This window comes from Psittacula echo (genome assembly GCF_963264785.1).
Source record: "Psittacula echo genome assembly, chromosome: 1".
Taxonomy (NCBI): Eukaryota; Metazoa; Chordata; class Aves; order Psittaciformes; family Psittacidae; genus Psittacula; species Psittacula echo.
Genome location: NC_137735.1, coordinates 101,966,460 through 101,983,446, shown reverse-complemented (window position 1 = coordinate 101,983,446; position 16,987 = coordinate 101,966,460). Strand labels below are relative to the sequence as shown.

Below are 16,987 nucleotides of genomic sequence, written 5' to 3'. Positions count from 1 at the left end.
TCTATGATAAACTAGAGTTAGCACAAGAGCTTTCTTTCCGTGGTGTTTCACTCTGTTTTTCTCCACCAGTCTACAGAGAACTCCATCTGAATGTGTTACCTCCCTCCATCAGCCAAGCTGCTGATTTCATTCTGTCATCAATACTTTCTGAATAACTTTTGTTCAGCTCAGAGAGAATTTTTCCGCTTGTTTTCCAACCCTAGATGACTGACCAGGCTTGGCTTACCTATGCAACTTCCTCCCAATACTTGTTGGGTGATCCATGGGCCACAGTAAAGCAGGATACACTCATAATATTCTGAAAGGATAATGTAGCTTTTATTTAATTGGCAGGCACTGCATTGCTGGCAGGTAATATATTTTCCATTTTAATCTATATAATGATATCCATAAAGCACAAAAGTTAGTGGGCCAATGAAAGGAATAATGGGAACCAACTGAGACTGAACAAAAATTCCCATCCCTTACTGACCTCAAGCTAGAGACAAAACCCAGTAAAAGCAGTGGAGCATCAACCTGTACTGTGCATGGGAACTTCCCTACAGCCCTGCACCTGCAGGCTTAGAAACAGATTTCATCTCCCTGGTTTAGGGAAAGCTTGGCTCTCACCTTTCTTCCCAACGCATTTAAGCCATCATGTCTCACAACATTTTTGGAAGCCGTTTGTACTCAGATGGTGTAGGACACGAAATGGAAAGAGGCTGGATGTCTATGTAAGCCCAAAGCTGATTGCTAATCTGTCACCCACACATCAGCTAACCCAAAATCATTAATCACCAAGAGTGCAACACGACAGCTTCAGAGCTTTTCTAAAAGCAAAGCTGGAAGTAGTTTTGGAAAGTACTGTAGGAGTCTATTTTTCTTGCAGCAAATTTTCCCCCTATAAAATTGGTTGTGAATTCATCACCCACACACGCTTTCCTGAATTCTAGTAACATTTTACATTTATTGGCACGAGGTTCAGGATAAGTTGGCTTTGTTTTTCCTCCCCACTACCCTGAGGAGTTATTCCGTCCACAAGAAGTAATGGGCAAAGATGCTTAGCAGCGAGTATTGGAAGTTTAGCTGCTTATCTAGAAAAACAGGGCATGCCTAAAGTCATGGCAATGAAGTCAGCAGACAAAGGAGACTTCCTCCTGAGCCAGTACTGAACCACTGTTCCCTTCTGGCTCTGTGAAGCAGAAAAAGAAATATATTAGCCAACCTTTTCTGAACTTCAGAAATGGCTATTTCTTTTTCTTCTGGTGTCTTCTTGAGAAGATGAGCAAGCCCAGCAGTGAAGCAGTAGATAGCTTGGCTGCTTCTGGCTGTGCAGTACTAAGCTAGTACATAGTCTGCCCTGTGTATGATTTGGCATGGTCTTGATATCCCCCATTCTCTGTGTTGGTTAATACAGATGAACGGAACTGGTCTTGAGGACTGAGTTCAAAACCTATGTGTCTTTCAATTTTTATAAATCCACCTCCACAGATTTACACAGATCTAGGAGCCTACATTTTTAAGGTAGACTCTCAGGCTTTCTTCCTAGCAATCCCCCTATGTTCCTGCTCCTGCCTTTCTGGGTATTGTGCTGCCACAAACAGACTGGTTTAGTTCTTAGCTAACAAGTCCTTTCACATGCCAAAACAAACCTCCCCTGGTTCTCCTATATCTTCCTCCTAAAACCACTTAGTGCACTTTGCCTGGTACTGTGATAGTGTGTTTGTAGAAGCCTACTGTGTCTCATCCTTTCCAGCTGCCACATCCTCTGTGACCTCAGAGGCGAACTCTCCTGGTCTCACCATATAACCCCTATGGTTTTCATCCCTACACAAAGGTTTTCTTCTAGCCCAGCTTCACTTTATCAAGGCAATATTGCCTGTACCGCCTATGCATGAAGTGCCCAGTGTTGCATTGTCTGCATTTGACTGGAGCAAATAATGCCCCAAGAAGCTGATTTTAAATTATATATGTTTGGAAAATTGCATTTTATTAGCACCGTGGCTTTTGTATGTTCAAAAATTGGATTTAAAGGGTTTTTTTTCCTTAGCAATCTTGGTGATGCCATTTAAATCGTAAGTGGAAGCAGTCTGATGTGAGTCACCTGACTTGCAGAATCACAAGATTCAAATAAAACTATGAATTGCTGAGGAAAATCTTGAGACTGAAACATCGCTAGTATCTTATAAATGTCTATTAACAGAACCCGTCTTCATTGTGTACCCAATCTTAAACTGTAGACAAACATTCACAAGCAGTCTTAACACCTCTCTGCTCAAACAGTTTGTTTGGCTGTATGACTGGTCTAGATGCAAGGATTTTCTCAGTGAAAAAATATAGCTTGTGCTTTACAGGAGGTTAGATTAGATTAATGGTCCTTTCCAGTCACAAAATCTATAAGGCTGTTCTTCTCTACTGTTGGTCTTTGAAGAATTTTTGATAGAGTTTTCTTCAAGCAGGACTGGCTTTTGTAACACCTGACTGGAAGGTTGCAGTGGCAAGGGAGAGGATATTCTGAAGCAGATCTAGGTATGAATGACCTGTTGATCTGCAAGAAAACTGGCTCATGTGGATGCATTAGATCAAAAGTGCTTGCACTGTGGAGTCCATGCATGCACCCACATCAGACAGGCCTCTGACTTGTCTGCACCAGACTAATATTCTCTCAACTGCTATAGCATTTTTTGTCTCTGACATCCCACATGGATGGGGTTACCTTTATGAAAAGGTCCTGCAAAGTAATAGCATTATACTCTTCTGATTTCCTCCTTTAAAAAACCTATGTGACACCTGACAATGGCAATGATCATTAATATAGGCTTTGCACAGCAGGATGTAGATCTCCTATTAAACCGCTTAGAAGTAAATATACAAACACTAAATAAAATTTATTTGCATGAATTGAAAGTCTCTATCACAATTCTTGTCAGTTCTGTGAAGCTACATTTGGGATTAATTTGGCCCACTACAACCATTTTCACATCTGAACATATCATAAAATCTCTAAAAGAGATAAATTAAATGAGGAAGAGCAGCACAAAAATTATTTACTATAAATTATGAAATAAAACAAGATAGCAAAGTAATCTCTGTGCAGATGAACCACTAAAATGTAATCAGTGAGACTTTGCAAAAGAATGACTATACCTGAAATAGCTTTAACATGTCTTGAATAAGATATGATCTTGGCATATTTATAAAGGCCCTGTTCAGCTCAACCAAAAACAGGAAAAAAGGAAAGGGAAAGGGGAAAGAGGAAAAGGGGAAAGGGAAGGAAAGGAAAGGGAAAAACAAAAGGGAATGGAAGGGAAGGAAAGGGAAAAGGGAAAGCAAAAAGGAAAAGGAAAGGAAAAAGCACACCATAGAGATTGCTCTATATGACTGGAAAGCTGAGAAGATTACTAATGGGATAAAAAACCTTATGTTATAGGTTACTAGTCTGAAGGCAGTCGAGTATCGCAGTACCCCAAAGCACTACTATTTCATATTTCAGATCAGATGACGATAGATGGATAGCCAGATGGAAAAAGGAATTGGAAGCCCAGGATTTAAAAACGTGATTGCCTAAGTCAGGGTTCTAAAACAATGACCTTATTTTTGAGTCATGAATCATTGTTTGTCTTACTGAATTGGACCTTACCACTTCTCTGCAAGTAGGATTTAAGTCACCTACTTTCAAGAGTGACACCATAACTTAAGGTTGTATTCTCCCTTTCCATAATGATTCCCTGGATTTTATGTTTGCTCAACCCAGCTATCTATGCTGTAATTTATTTTCATTTAATTAAATGGATGGAACTTTCTAAGTTAAAGAACCCAGTTAGGAACCTATAGGCTTTAAATGATGGAAAGAAGGAGAAAGACTATTTCTGACATCTGTATCTCTGTTTGTATGCATCTCTACAGCACCTGCCTGGACTTGCAGTGACATCATCAGCGTGGCAATCATTTAAATATACCCCTCCCACCAACTAGAACTTTACCAGAAGTTTATCAAAGTCACTTACCTGTAAAAAGCACAACAGAAAAAAAAAAAGCAGGGTCTTATACCATATCCAGAAGGTAAAGTTTGTATAAATTGGACCTGTCAGTGGAGGCTGATCTTACCTGTCAAGGTGGCACACATGAAATAAAAGACAAGCCTCTCAGGACAGAGATGTATTGGATGTTATAGACCAAAATGAACATGCTTGAATTGCAAATCAGAAGCTGAAGCGGCCAATAGAGAACAGCTGGAGCTGTGTAAGCCTCATGTGTCTCATACAACTAATTAAACATTCAGCCTCATTTCATTACTGGCTGGTGCTCACATAAGCTCTTCAGTTTGGCCCCATTTAGGGAAAGCAATTGTAATCCAGTTTGGGATGGAGGTGGCATCAGTCTATGCAATGAGAACCCGCAACAGTTAATAAATGCTTTTAGCTCCTAGCTAGACAAAGGTAGTAAAGGATCTTTTTGCCACAGCCATTACTTGAGACCTGAGCCATTGGGAATTCAAGAACACATCTAGGCGGCCAAACTCATTATGAAACAGCAGACATGCTGCTTCAGCTGAGAGCTCACACAGGGCACCAGCTGGATCTCTCAAGACATCCTCATGAGCCAGTTTCACCTGTCTTGTGCTGCAGGACGGCTGCCAGCTTCCCCCTCTCATAGTCTGGCTCCAGGAACACACAGCATTTACCACTTAGCCTGGTGACAGAGAGCATCTTACAAAGCTGAGCATCACCCCACCAAATTACATTGCTTCTTAAAGTACACCGCTCTGCTGAGCTCTTCCCTGTTCATTGATGTCATGCTGGACTTGAGAGAAATGTATGGATATGCAATCAATAATGCCAGACTGATAGCCTACAAAAAGTCATGCCACTGCATGATGCCTTTTTTCTGTCTGGTATCAAAATGCATCAGCTGAAAGGGCCAACATAGTGATACAAAACGGTTTTCTGTGTGGCCTGGAAAAGGCCATTACCAACCATTCAGGAAACCCAGTTTCTGTATCTGTGCCGTCCCTGTACTGAGCGATCTCAAAGGAAGAAAACAAGTGTTAAATGATGACAGAACAGCACTGTCATTATTTTGAGTTAATATTAATTTATCCCACAAAGGGTGTTTGAGGATTAATGTTTTCACAGTACTCTGCAAATGCAAGGACTTATTATAAGTTACAGACTGGGATAAAAATACTCACAATATTCCTCATGTGTTTCAACATTATTGTCAGACGGGTGCTCTCATAGGATATGACTAATTGCACTCCAGGCTTATGACCAGTTGACTGAGGACCTAAAAAAGGCCAAATAGTTCGATTTTAGAGTTAATAGCTTAGCAGAAGCACATCTGTAAAATATTGCACTACACAGGAGCTAATATATAAAAAGAACCTACTGTGTGCTTAAAGCAGGACTGAAATTAGAAAACATGGATAAAGAGTGTGGTGGACGAAAGTGGTCTGACAGGCAGTGCTCAATTTTTATACATTGACAGTGAGATTTTTTTTTTGTTCTCTAACTGCCATCAATCTGAATTTCAGTGGGAAATTTATGCTTGAGTAACAAATAATTGGAGGGGGAGGGTAGGCAATCATTCATTACACGAGGCAGTATTGTTGCAAGTCTTCTGTCTGGTTAAAAACATCGGCTTTTTTCTTTTATTCTTCAACAGAAAAAAAAAAAAAAAAAGAAAAAAAAAAAGAAAAAAGAAAAAAAGCAGGCTTCCAGACCAATTCCAAAACAACTCTTATAGAAACAACATTTATATCTGTCATATACAAATTCTCCCTTCTTCATTCTGTATTTTTCCTGTTCCAGGCTGCTTTTCATGCAACCCGTTGCTTTTATAGATTTTTCTACTCAGATGCATTTACAGAGTTTGATTATGTTCCCACTGAAAAAACCCCAACATTTTTCAGTTTCCAAGCCAGAAAGATCAGTCCCATAATGTGGAAGAAATGACTAAGCATATCCTGTTCCTTCTTTCTGCTGAAGGCACTGAGCCAGCTGTCTTCACTGCCAAAAAGGTGTGTCCTTGAAGTTTGGTAAGTAATGTGAATTACCTGCCCCACAGAGATAGCAGTGGAAATACAGACGGCTTTCACCACAGTATGCCAGGTACTGCAGAACACAACAACCTCTCCTCAATATCTATCTGACCTTCTTACTTTACAGTGTTTGGCAAGGAGGAGGGTGGACATAAGCCGTTTTGTACCACTTGGTTTGAGACCTAGGGTTCTGCACATGTGGTCATCATCAAAAACAGTCCATACACTGCTGTGTGAACTATACTGGTTTTACTTATGCAAACAGAGCTTCATTCAATTAGACCAAAGCTGTGTTACAACTGTTATTATATATTCACCATACTGAGAGAAATAAGAACTCCATCTTGCTAACCTTACAACACAATAGTGACCTCTCATGAGCTGGGCTCTGTTCTGCCTGCCTCCCTGTTAAAGAAGTAGCTAACCTTGAGCCCTCAGACAGAAAAGTCCTGCTCCTCTGCATGCACACTGGGATCTGCCACTGCCACACCAGCCTTAAACCCTCTGCAGGGTGAGGTAATGACATGAGACAGAGCAATATAGTCATTATTAATTCTTTAAATAGAAACATATCTTTTAAGAAGAGGAATGAATGAGAAAGGATGATAATGAAAGAGCTACCATCACAAGCAAGGGTTATGCACTAGCAAGAAAAGGCTTTTTAGAGAGTACCACTACTGTTTGTCCTCAATAGCAGGCAGGATTCCCATGTCCTCCTTTCAGCCTTAGCAGACACCTGTGCACTCTCTGTCATGCTCTTGCTCTCTTTTCCACAGGTACATCAAAGCTTTTACAGCCAGGGTTGTAAGAGCAAAAAATCGCACTCCCTCTCCTCAGCCTTTACTCTGCTGTTCAGCAGAGGAGAAGTTATAATAAATAAGCCATGTTGGCTGTATTTTTATGAAGTAACCAAATATCTAACCTCTGGAGTGAACAAAGGCTAAAATAACTTCTAAGCTGATAGAATTACAGTGGTATCATGCACTACTGACAGCCAGAGAGCTAGTGCAATTGCCATTTATCCTAAGGAAAGGAACTAAAATGAATTAAAAATAACGCAGTGTGTACATACAACTGCCATAATATAATTTTTCCAGGTAGCCTGGATATCAACACTTCTGAGTTTCTGATGTTTGATCTGGAATTTTAGAATACAAATCCATCTTCAATTTCTTCCCTTTAGGGACTACAAAAATACATTTTTAATCACATCCTAATTAGAAAAGGGCCTGAAACAGACTCCTAAAGAATTGAAATCTTACAAAGAAATCACTAAGCTGGGACTTAGCAGACCGAGGTGCAGTTCTTCATTTGTTATTCTCCTCTAGGAACTTCGAAAAATCACTTAGCCAGACTATATCTTAGTTCATTTATTGTTGTACACAAAGGAAGGGAGAGATAGGGAATGAAAACTCCATGAACAAAACAATGCTGGGTAACAAAAAGCCCACAAAAATTGGTTCTTCCTGCCATCATGCAAAGACATTTTACCATATGTGGGTTTTCTTCTTTTTAAAAAAGTTGTGAGTTCTTTTTTGCTTTAATTTGCAACAGAAAATGTAGGATCCTAGGTCATTAAACACAGCGTAACACAAGGGAAGTCGTGTTTTAACATATGGGCACAAAACGTGTGGGGCTCTGTTAATTTTGTGAATTGCAGTGGGTCACCCTGAGCACTTTAGCAAGAGCAGTGGATTTCAGAGGCTGAATTACATCATTAGAATTCAGCTGAACACTGTGCCTTTCCTCTCCCACCAGTAACACCAGTGTCTTTTTCTGCATTATTTAAGTTTTATAGTGCAAGTGCTCATATTCAGTCAAGGAATTTGGCATTTCTTTAGGAAAAAAACCCAAAATGTAAATAAGTTTCTGACCAGGCTGAAAATAATGAAAAACATAGGAGGGGAAAATGCATTTCTAATTGAGTATGTAAAATGAAGTCTAAACCACACACTATGGGCATGACTGTTATAAAAATATTTGCTCTTGCTACATAATAAATTGAGTACTAATGGAAAAAATAAAATCAAAAATAAAAGGAAGGGAAAGAAAAAAATAACAGCGCAGAGAACCTGATAAATGGAAGAAACTTCTATTGCTTATATTTCATAACAATAGACAGTTACTGGTAGCTATACCCAACTGTTATATTTTAGGTTTTTCCACATTCAGTGCTAAATTATTGCCTTTTTGAAGTCTAGGTGATTTTTGCTTCAAATCATAATAAAGTACACATATAATAATTACTTCCCAGCTTGGGCAGATGGACTTGAGCTCAGACCCTGCATTTTTAGGAACTGTCATGCTCTACTTGCACTCCATTATAGGCAAAGACCAAATGCTAGTCTGTTGTAGATAGAGGACAAAGCTCTACTGACTTCAGCTGAAGCAAGATTTCCTTCACAGGGATTGATTCTTTGCTCACTGGTGTCAGTGCAAAAGCTGTCAAATGCCAAATAAGGACCCTGGAGCACTCATAGCATTTTTCTATATGAATTGTGCCTGTGTGTCCCAGCACTCTGCAGTGGAAGTCAGCCAGAAAACTGCAGAAAAACTCAAACACTGTGCCAGTTTATAATCTCTTTTATCAAGGAACATAAACACTAGAAAACTGTGGGTCCTTTCTTCTTTCTGAATGGCAAAATTAAGACAACTATTGTTCAAATTTCTACTGTGGAATGATCATCAGAGTAGTCTAGGATCACAGAATCATATAATGGTTTGAAAGGGACCTTAAAGATGACCTAGTTCCAACCCCCCTGCCGTAGGCAGGTACACCTTCCACTAGACCAGGCTGCTCAAAGCCTGCATCAAAGGATGAAGTTCTTTTCTTTATCTAGGTGGTCTTTTCTTACATGATGGAGAACTATGAGCTCTATAATCTGTCCTTTGTGCAATGCTTTCATTAGTAGCATTTTGAAATTAGATCTGCACTACACTTTGCACAATGCATAAGATGCAAAAAGTGAAGAAGATGCTACACAGAAGACTAACAAAATCAATAGGAAAACTATTACTTAATAATACATGGTTTTTCACACATGGACTGCAAAGCAATGTTAAAATGCTAATTAAATAAGCATAACAGCACTACCGTTATGGAGTTAAGATTTTCAGTTTATTGTGTACCCTCAGATTTTTCTTCCTTTCTTCTTAGTGGCAGCCTGTTTTGATGTCTGGCATCAAAGGGTACTGGATCTTTTTTCGGTTTTCCAGGGCCAGGGTTGAATGCCCCAGGCCAACCATCTGCCTGCTTTAGATACAGCTTGGGTTTATAAGCCTCCAAGGTACCCGACTTCATTGGTAAATACATGAACTAACCATCTCAACGGTTTCATCCTGCAACCCAGCAAGAGGTGTTTATGGCCAGCAAGACAGTATAAATGGCACTGAAGTAGGAATGCAACTTGTGGCAAAAGCTTTACATCAAGAATAAGCAACTGCAACACTACGTAACACAAACAAAATAGTCAATTCTGCTCAGGGACAGTCCATGAGGATCACGATTCTGCATGGAGAGGCACACCATATCTGTCTCCCTTTAAAAGGACACAAAGCCAGCCTCTCTACTGCACTAAATGGACAGAAGCCATTTGAAATACCTGGAGCACTAATCAAACATGCCAGAACTGGACCTGGGTTGTGCACTGTTAAAACCAAGAGCAAAGACTTCATGATAACTTTGGCTAAACAGTCTGAATTACTAATATTTTTAGGAGATAGAATCTCAAGAGAAGAAAAATAAACAAGATTGATAAAAAAATGGTTTCAATACATTTTCTTTCTTCCTTTTTCTAAAGGGCCTTTATAGAAGGCTGTCTGTGAAATCATTCCTGATATCTGCTCTCACTCCCCTGTAGTGAGCTTGGTATAATGAAATGCTGATAATATTCAGTATAATTCAGAATTCACCCCACTGGGCGTACTGAATCAGTATTCTTGTCAAAGTAAATTTAGCACTGATTTTTAATCTCTTCATTGCTAGGAGCACAGTACAAATTCATACATTTTAATTTTTATTTTACTTTAGTAAGTGTAATTACCTACAACTTTTATAAATTTAAGCAGTGTAAGAAAAAGATGCTCTCTGATCAAAATTCATAACCTGCTTCTACTGGGCATTCATTTTATTTTATATTGATCCTCACTGAGAGTCAGACGATTTGCTTGCATAAAGGCTGAGAGACCAAACAGACTCAGCCACAGTAACTCAGCCCATCACTTGTATTCTCTATTTTTACAGAGTCTAACTCATTGGGTCCTGATTTGGACATTGTGTGCTACTGGTATTCTATCAATAATTGATAGCAATGAGTTTTCTAGGCCAAAGGGAGCGGTTTAGGTTTTTATTTTTTGTTTGTTTGGTTGCTTTTTTCCTCTGTGTTAAAAAAACATTTTGCCTCAGTTTAGAACTGAAGTGTCCAACTTTAAAAGGCAGAGTTCCTGAGCAGGGAAAAAAACCCATCCCTCTGTAATCATATGTCTTGAGGACAGAGACACATTCATCTCCCCCAACCAGGTTGTGACCTTGTCCTGGGTTCAGCAGTAGCAGTCATTTTTCTCCTTAGTAGCTGGTGCAGTGCTGTGTTTTTGACTTTCAGCCTGGGAACAGCACTGATAACACCGATGTTTTTAGTTGCTGCTCAGTAATGTTTAGTCTGACCACGGACTTTCTGAGTCTCATGCTCTGTCAGGAAGGAGGGGAAGCCAGGAGGAAACAGAAACAGGACACTTGACCCAAACTAACCAAAGAGGTATTCCATACCACAGCATGTCATGCCCAGTATATAAACAGAAGGACTAGACCACGGCTTGGGTCGGGTTGGGTATCGGTCAGTGGATGGTGAGCAGTTTTATTCTCTTCCCTTGTTATTTCCCTTATCATTATTATTATTGGTGGTAGCAGTAGTGATTTGTGTTATACCTTAGTTACTGGACTGCTCTTATCTCAACCCGTGGGAGTTACATTCTTTTGATTCTCCTCCCCATCCCTCCGGGAGCAGGGGGAGGAAGTGGGGGGGGGAGTGAGTGAACAGCTGCATGATACTGAATTACTGATCGGACTTAAACCACGACAGACCTTCACCTCCACTAACTGCAGAGTGAACAAGCAGATTGGGTTACCTGCCACACAGCTTTCATCAAATACCCACTAAATACATTCTTACCTATATTTCTTTATCCTCTTCTCTGATTTTTATGTCATTGACAACAAAAACAAAAGGTGTACTTATCAGACTATATTGGCTCAGGACACCACTGTAGGCATTAGGAGGCTGTAATTCTCAACTTTATTACAAATTCAGTTCGTGCTTTTCCATAAGATTTTTACACACAGATTCTCTGTAATAATTAGGCACCTTAATATTAGTGAAATGTCAAAATCATTCTGAAGACTTGGGACTTTAACTCCATTATGCCTTGGCTCACTGTCACGTCTGCATCTTTGGTTAAAGAATCTACAGAGAGAGGCAGTCTACAGACGCAGACTACATGTTACATTTGAACTCTGGTTTGGATTTTCTATTACAAGATTTAGTCTTGTATATTCCTAACACCTAGGACATTTTTGCATTACCTCCTTGTTCCCTTGTAAAAGTTAGAGCAACCATTAGCGATTTCCAATAGTCATAATGGATTTAATATGATAATGGCATGCCCTAATCAAATAAACTCTACACGGGGGAATCTTCCAAAGGCTTAGAAGCCAGAATGGGACTTATTTTGTTTTGATGGATTCAGAAAAATGGTCCCAGCAAAAGAGATAATGAAGCCCCTGTCTGCAGAGGGATTAAATTAACTTAATGGACATGCAAACGAAGTATGCAGAGATACTTGCACTCCTTTCTGAAGTGTGGATCTTGGAAACTATCCTATCACTTGGAGCACATAACAACCAGCTGAGTTGCTGTAGTGCAGAGTGCAGCTGCAAGCTTCTTTATGAGATTTATTTTCCTTAAAAACTGACTACACAAGATCATTTTCAGTCCAGAACTACTGCAGTGGAAGACAATAAACATTCACAGTTTACATTTTATGGTTTATGCTTTGGTTCTTAATGCTATAATGCCAAAGATTAGATTAAATTAGGTGCTGGACAGAAGAGGGAAACGGGTTAAGTATTTAGATAGGGTAAGGGAACAGTGCAGAATCTTATTTAGTAAGAACTGAATTACCACTATCATTAATAACGTACACCTTGGCATTAACATAATGTTCTGTTATTTACCTGGTCCACTTATTGTGAAAGTCATCCCTTATTTTTTTCACTTGTCTGAGCACCCACTGGGCCTTATCATGACTCAGACACTTTCTTCCAGATTCTTCTCTGAAGATTTTGTTTTGTTAAACAAGAAACCTGGTGCAGTTTGTGTAAATAAATGTTCACTATGCATATAGGTACGTTTATTCTAAAAGAAGCAAGGCTGAGAAGAATATTGCGAAGTGAAGGAAAGCTACAGGTCACATCAGGAACACATTTTCAGAAACCCTGAGAAATCAGGAATTATTTTTGGTATCTTAAAAAAAAAGGTCACCCAAACACTTTAGACTCACCTTGCATTACTATGTTTAGTATTTATTATTCAAATAATTTAGAAATTTATATTTATGTTCTAATAATTTAGTATTATCTCAGAAGTCCTTAGAAAACAGAGATGATTGGTAACTCACATACCTAAGGTCACAGATGATGAATCTTCTGCCAAGGTGTTTTTGGACCAATTCAGGAAGAAGCCAAGTACAAGCTCATTCTGAAAGAAAATAAGAATACTTTAGGGAATATCGTATGTTGTGCTTTGTTCCTTAAATTATTCCTCTCTGAGTAGATTTCTGGTAGGTTTCTAATGTATACATTAGCAATAAAGGGCAGCCTTTCCTCTCTGACCATGGGCAAGGATAGCAGGGAACGATTTCTACTCAGGCACTGGGAAGACATTAATGCCCCTTAGCACTGGCTCAGGGATGCTGCATTGGTGCCTATCTGGCCCCTTTCTGTCAGCACACTTCCAAACAGCAGTGTGCCACACGGGCACATTTGCATTCCTGCTTGATCTCCAGTGTCTTGAGATATGTATTAGGAGCTGCAACTACTTTTTCAGAGCAGCCCATCTGAAACAAATGCAGGGGAATATCTTCACTGTGTAATGTGCAGTCAGCATGCAATTTGCCCTTGGCACAGAACCAACCCCAAGCGTCTGACCTGACGTGTGCCTCCCTGAGGCTTAGATATTGTGAGTGCCTCCTTCACATGGAGGCTTAATGGACACTCACACTGAAAAGCTCCACAGAGTGTTAACTCCTACCAGAAACCAACAGGGAGTGAAGGGATGATCATATTTCACCATTCTCTTTAAAAGAGTAATCCACCTTATGTACTGCACTATAACTTTTCTTTTTATGTACTGACCTGTGCTGCTCTAGCGAACATATATAACAGGTAGTTACATTCAGCTGTAGAGAATTAAAACAATAAACCAAATCCCCAGATTTGAGTACTGTGCAATGCAATAAAATTGTGAATTCTGAAATGGACTCTTATGACTCTGAATCAAAGGTGGACAGTAATTGTATTTTACTAGCTTTTTTCATAAAGCCGTACTTCAGTATGGCCATTCTAGAATGCTAGAATTGCTACGTTCATACTGATGTTACTTGGAATGACACTGTAATGAGACTTTTCAGATTCTAGCATTAAGATGTCACATTGTTGTTTTTTTTCCAGGCCATGGAAAATAATGTGTCTCTTATCGGCAAGCTGTACTTCACGTAGCATTTGTCTTGTTTCAATTTGACAAGATGTGGTGTGATTTTGTGCAGGGAAAAAAGAAAAGGAAGAGTTTAGTGACAAATGCAGCTAGCGAGGAGTTAACATGGGGTTACAGCAGACAGAGGAACAAGATGTGTATGCCCAGCATAGAGAGAAGGTTTATCAATCTGGATTTATTTTAGCAGTTACCTTTTATTTTTCATTCTGCTGTTTGGAGTTTTTTCTCCCACCCCAATACTTTCTTTAAGAGAAAAATCAGGAAAAAAAAAAATAAAAAAGGATAAACCAACAGAACTGTTTTCCTTGAACTGAATGACAAATACTTAAGCTATTAGCAGTGGTCTGCCAATATACCTGTCTGTTCTGAGTATGACTAATTATTCTCTCATCTCATGCAGACAGCTTACAGGAGAAAACACATACACCTGCTTCAGCTTCCAGGAGCTTTAAACAGCTGAGTTATTCCCTGTGGGACCTGCATTTGCTTTTTCAGCACAAGTCCCAAGTGTAGGAAATTCTCGAGGGTTGAAACAGTGTATTCTGGCAGCTCAGTCTTTCTTTGACAGCATAAAAATAATCAGAGACACTTTAGTAGCCCTTCGAGTTCAAAGACCTTGAGAGAAGTGGGCAGGAGGTGGAACGAAGGATACATTAACTGACTTGAAAGAGAAATAAAATATTCCACACTGAGCAGCCTGGTGTTCTGCTTCCTCCCTACTTACTCTTTCAGCAATAAATGGAAATATATGAGCACAGATGTTTGTAAACAGGAGGTGCAAAGATTGTTTCAGGTGATAGTTCCGATTTCTAAAGGAGACAACAGTGGGAAAAAATGACACTTGTTTAAGTACGGAAGTGGAATTAATGCAGATCTTACATCAGGCATGAACACAACACTGCTGCTGCCACAGTACTGATTTCAAAGCTTTCCCTGACTGTGTGTCCATTGTACTCAACAGGTATTGAAGCATGTGGGGAAGCAGCAAGGCTAATGCTGACAAATGAAACATAAAAACATAACTGAACAGGTCATGTTACAGGGGCACGTGTAGCATCTATCCAGGGCAAAGTGCTTCAGAAACAATGGGGAAGATCTTCTACGTGTTTGTGGCAATCAGCATTTTGCACACTTTTATTCAAAACAGAGTAAATTCTTCCCAACCTGTGTTAATCTGCCTGCTGCAGGAGCCCACCTTTTAGGTTTCCACCATCAAAGTGTGCAAGTACCTTCTTAAGTTCACCCTTTGTGAACAGACCACCAAAGCACATGCTGAACTGTCGGGTGATTCCTAAATCAATGGGACTTCAATCCATTGGACCCCAGTCAATGGGACTGAAGCATGTGCTTACAGTTAAGCGTGCATCTAATTACACTGCTAAATAGAAACAGGCACATCACAGCTTTGAACAGATGAATGAGCAAAAGTGTGCTGTATTCAGGTAGAGTCCACTTCTAAACAAGCAATTGTTACAAAGATTTAACATAGGTAGAATCTTAGAGACCCCATGACAGTCTTGGCAGATAGGCAGGCACTGAGGGTGACCACAAGCACTCACCTGCCCTCTGAACCCCTGGAATTCTTACCTTTAAATCAGTAAATGGAAATTCCCTAATATACTGCCCATTTAGGGATTTTTAGGAAAGTCTCCTTTCCATTCTTACTAAGACAACAATCTTTAATATGCAATGTTGATATTTTTCCAGCTCACTCCATAGCATTAGCCTGCTAGGGAGCAGCCAGGTATGTATGGGTGCATCAGTGCTGGTCTGGCTAGAGCTCATGCATGACCTGTTTTCAGCCATTAAACTCAAAAGGGATAAATTCCACCCTCACACTAGGATACAATTGAAATAAACAATTTCAGTGGCATTGAGGGAGCTGGCACAGCCCTTCACCACTGTAGCTTGATGGAATTTGTCTACTGTTCTCCATCAGAGACTAACTAGAAAAGCACTCTGCTGTTCATGACACAGCCAGATTTCAAGCCTGATTTAATTTCATTAGGAAAAAAAAGCAGCCTCTCCTGTGCTTTCAGCTTTCTTTTCAGCTATGTTAGAGTAGATTTGGGGTCAAAGAACACCCATGTACCTGTTATACTTTAACAGGATGGAGAATCAGCAGGAAAGAAAGAAACCAGAAAAAGCTGACCTTGCTGGAGCTATTATAACTTCAGGAAAGGACAGTGGAAAAGACACAACTTTGAACCCTCCCCATTTTGGCTCTGCAGGATGCCTTACTGCAGGAGTACAGGAGTTGTGGGTGTTTAAGGGATCCACATACCTCGAGTGCACTTTTTACCACTGTATTATGTGCCTCCATACAGGCACTGCAGGAGTTATTTTCTCATCTCTGCAAATCCCAAGTAGTGCCAGTGAACAAAATACAAATGAAATATGGAAAGCTCTTATGAAACTTGATTACTTTTAGACTGTAAAACATTAGTCACTCTAGAACAATGCTGTGGTTCTGGTTTTCACTGTATGCTTGAAAATGAGTGAACATAATTTACAATCATTTCCATTTATATCCTCTTTAAAGCCCTTTTACACAGCCTATAAGTCACCATAATGCAGTTTATAGAACCTATGCATAGCTGATACACTGTCACTGCTTACCTGCTTGCACTTTGGCCCCAAGTGCTTAGTTAATTTGGACACTTAGACAAATTTTATAGAGTCAAACCCCAATATGCCCAATTTCTTTTTTACTGATTAGCCTACTGTGCCCTACTGTGTTTGCTAACTGCCCCCACCATGATAAACAAACCTCCCCAGACATCCAAGCCCACTGAACTTGCACATAAAAACCAATCTATGTGGAAGATGTGGGACTAATATCATGTATTTATTTAAGGCTATGAAGTTTTGCAAGATCAGTATGAACATCTAGTCTCTGAGCTGTGTTATCAATAACAATATCCACAAATTAAATGCCACCTCTTTTAAATTATGAGAGATGAGAATTTTCTATAGAATGATATTAGCTGTCTGACAGTACTGAATGTGCATGGTTGCTATAGAAAACATTGCTTTAGATTCAGTTTTAGATTTTTCTCTTGTAATGCCCATGCCAGGTGCAAGCTGTCTTTTCAAGATAAACATGAAGACATTTAGCTTTGTGAACGCTGCTGTTTGACACCAGGGCCAAGCACAGACTAAATTAATGGAGCTTTACCTTCCTTTTGTGTCCCAAGGGAGT

At 39.6% G+C, this 16,987-nt stretch overlaps 1 protein-coding gene across 1 annotated transcript in view; it reads right to left on the bottom strand.

The window, feature by feature from the left end:
* PIK3C2G (phosphatidylinositol-4-phosphate 3-kinase catalytic subunit type 2 gamma) overlaps nt 1–16,987 on the bottom strand; it is a gene marked incomplete at both ends in the record, with an annotated part of 207,943 nt that overhangs the window by 19,506 nt on the left and 171,450 nt on the right. The window contains 2 exons of the mRNA XM_080619939.1: nt 5,171–5,265; nt 12,696–12,771. Of these exons, the coding sequence (XP_080476065.1) occupies nt 5,171–5,265; nt 12,696–12,771 (171 nt within the window). The remainder of the gene's footprint in view (nt 1–5,170; nt 5,266–12,695; nt 12,772–16,987) is intronic.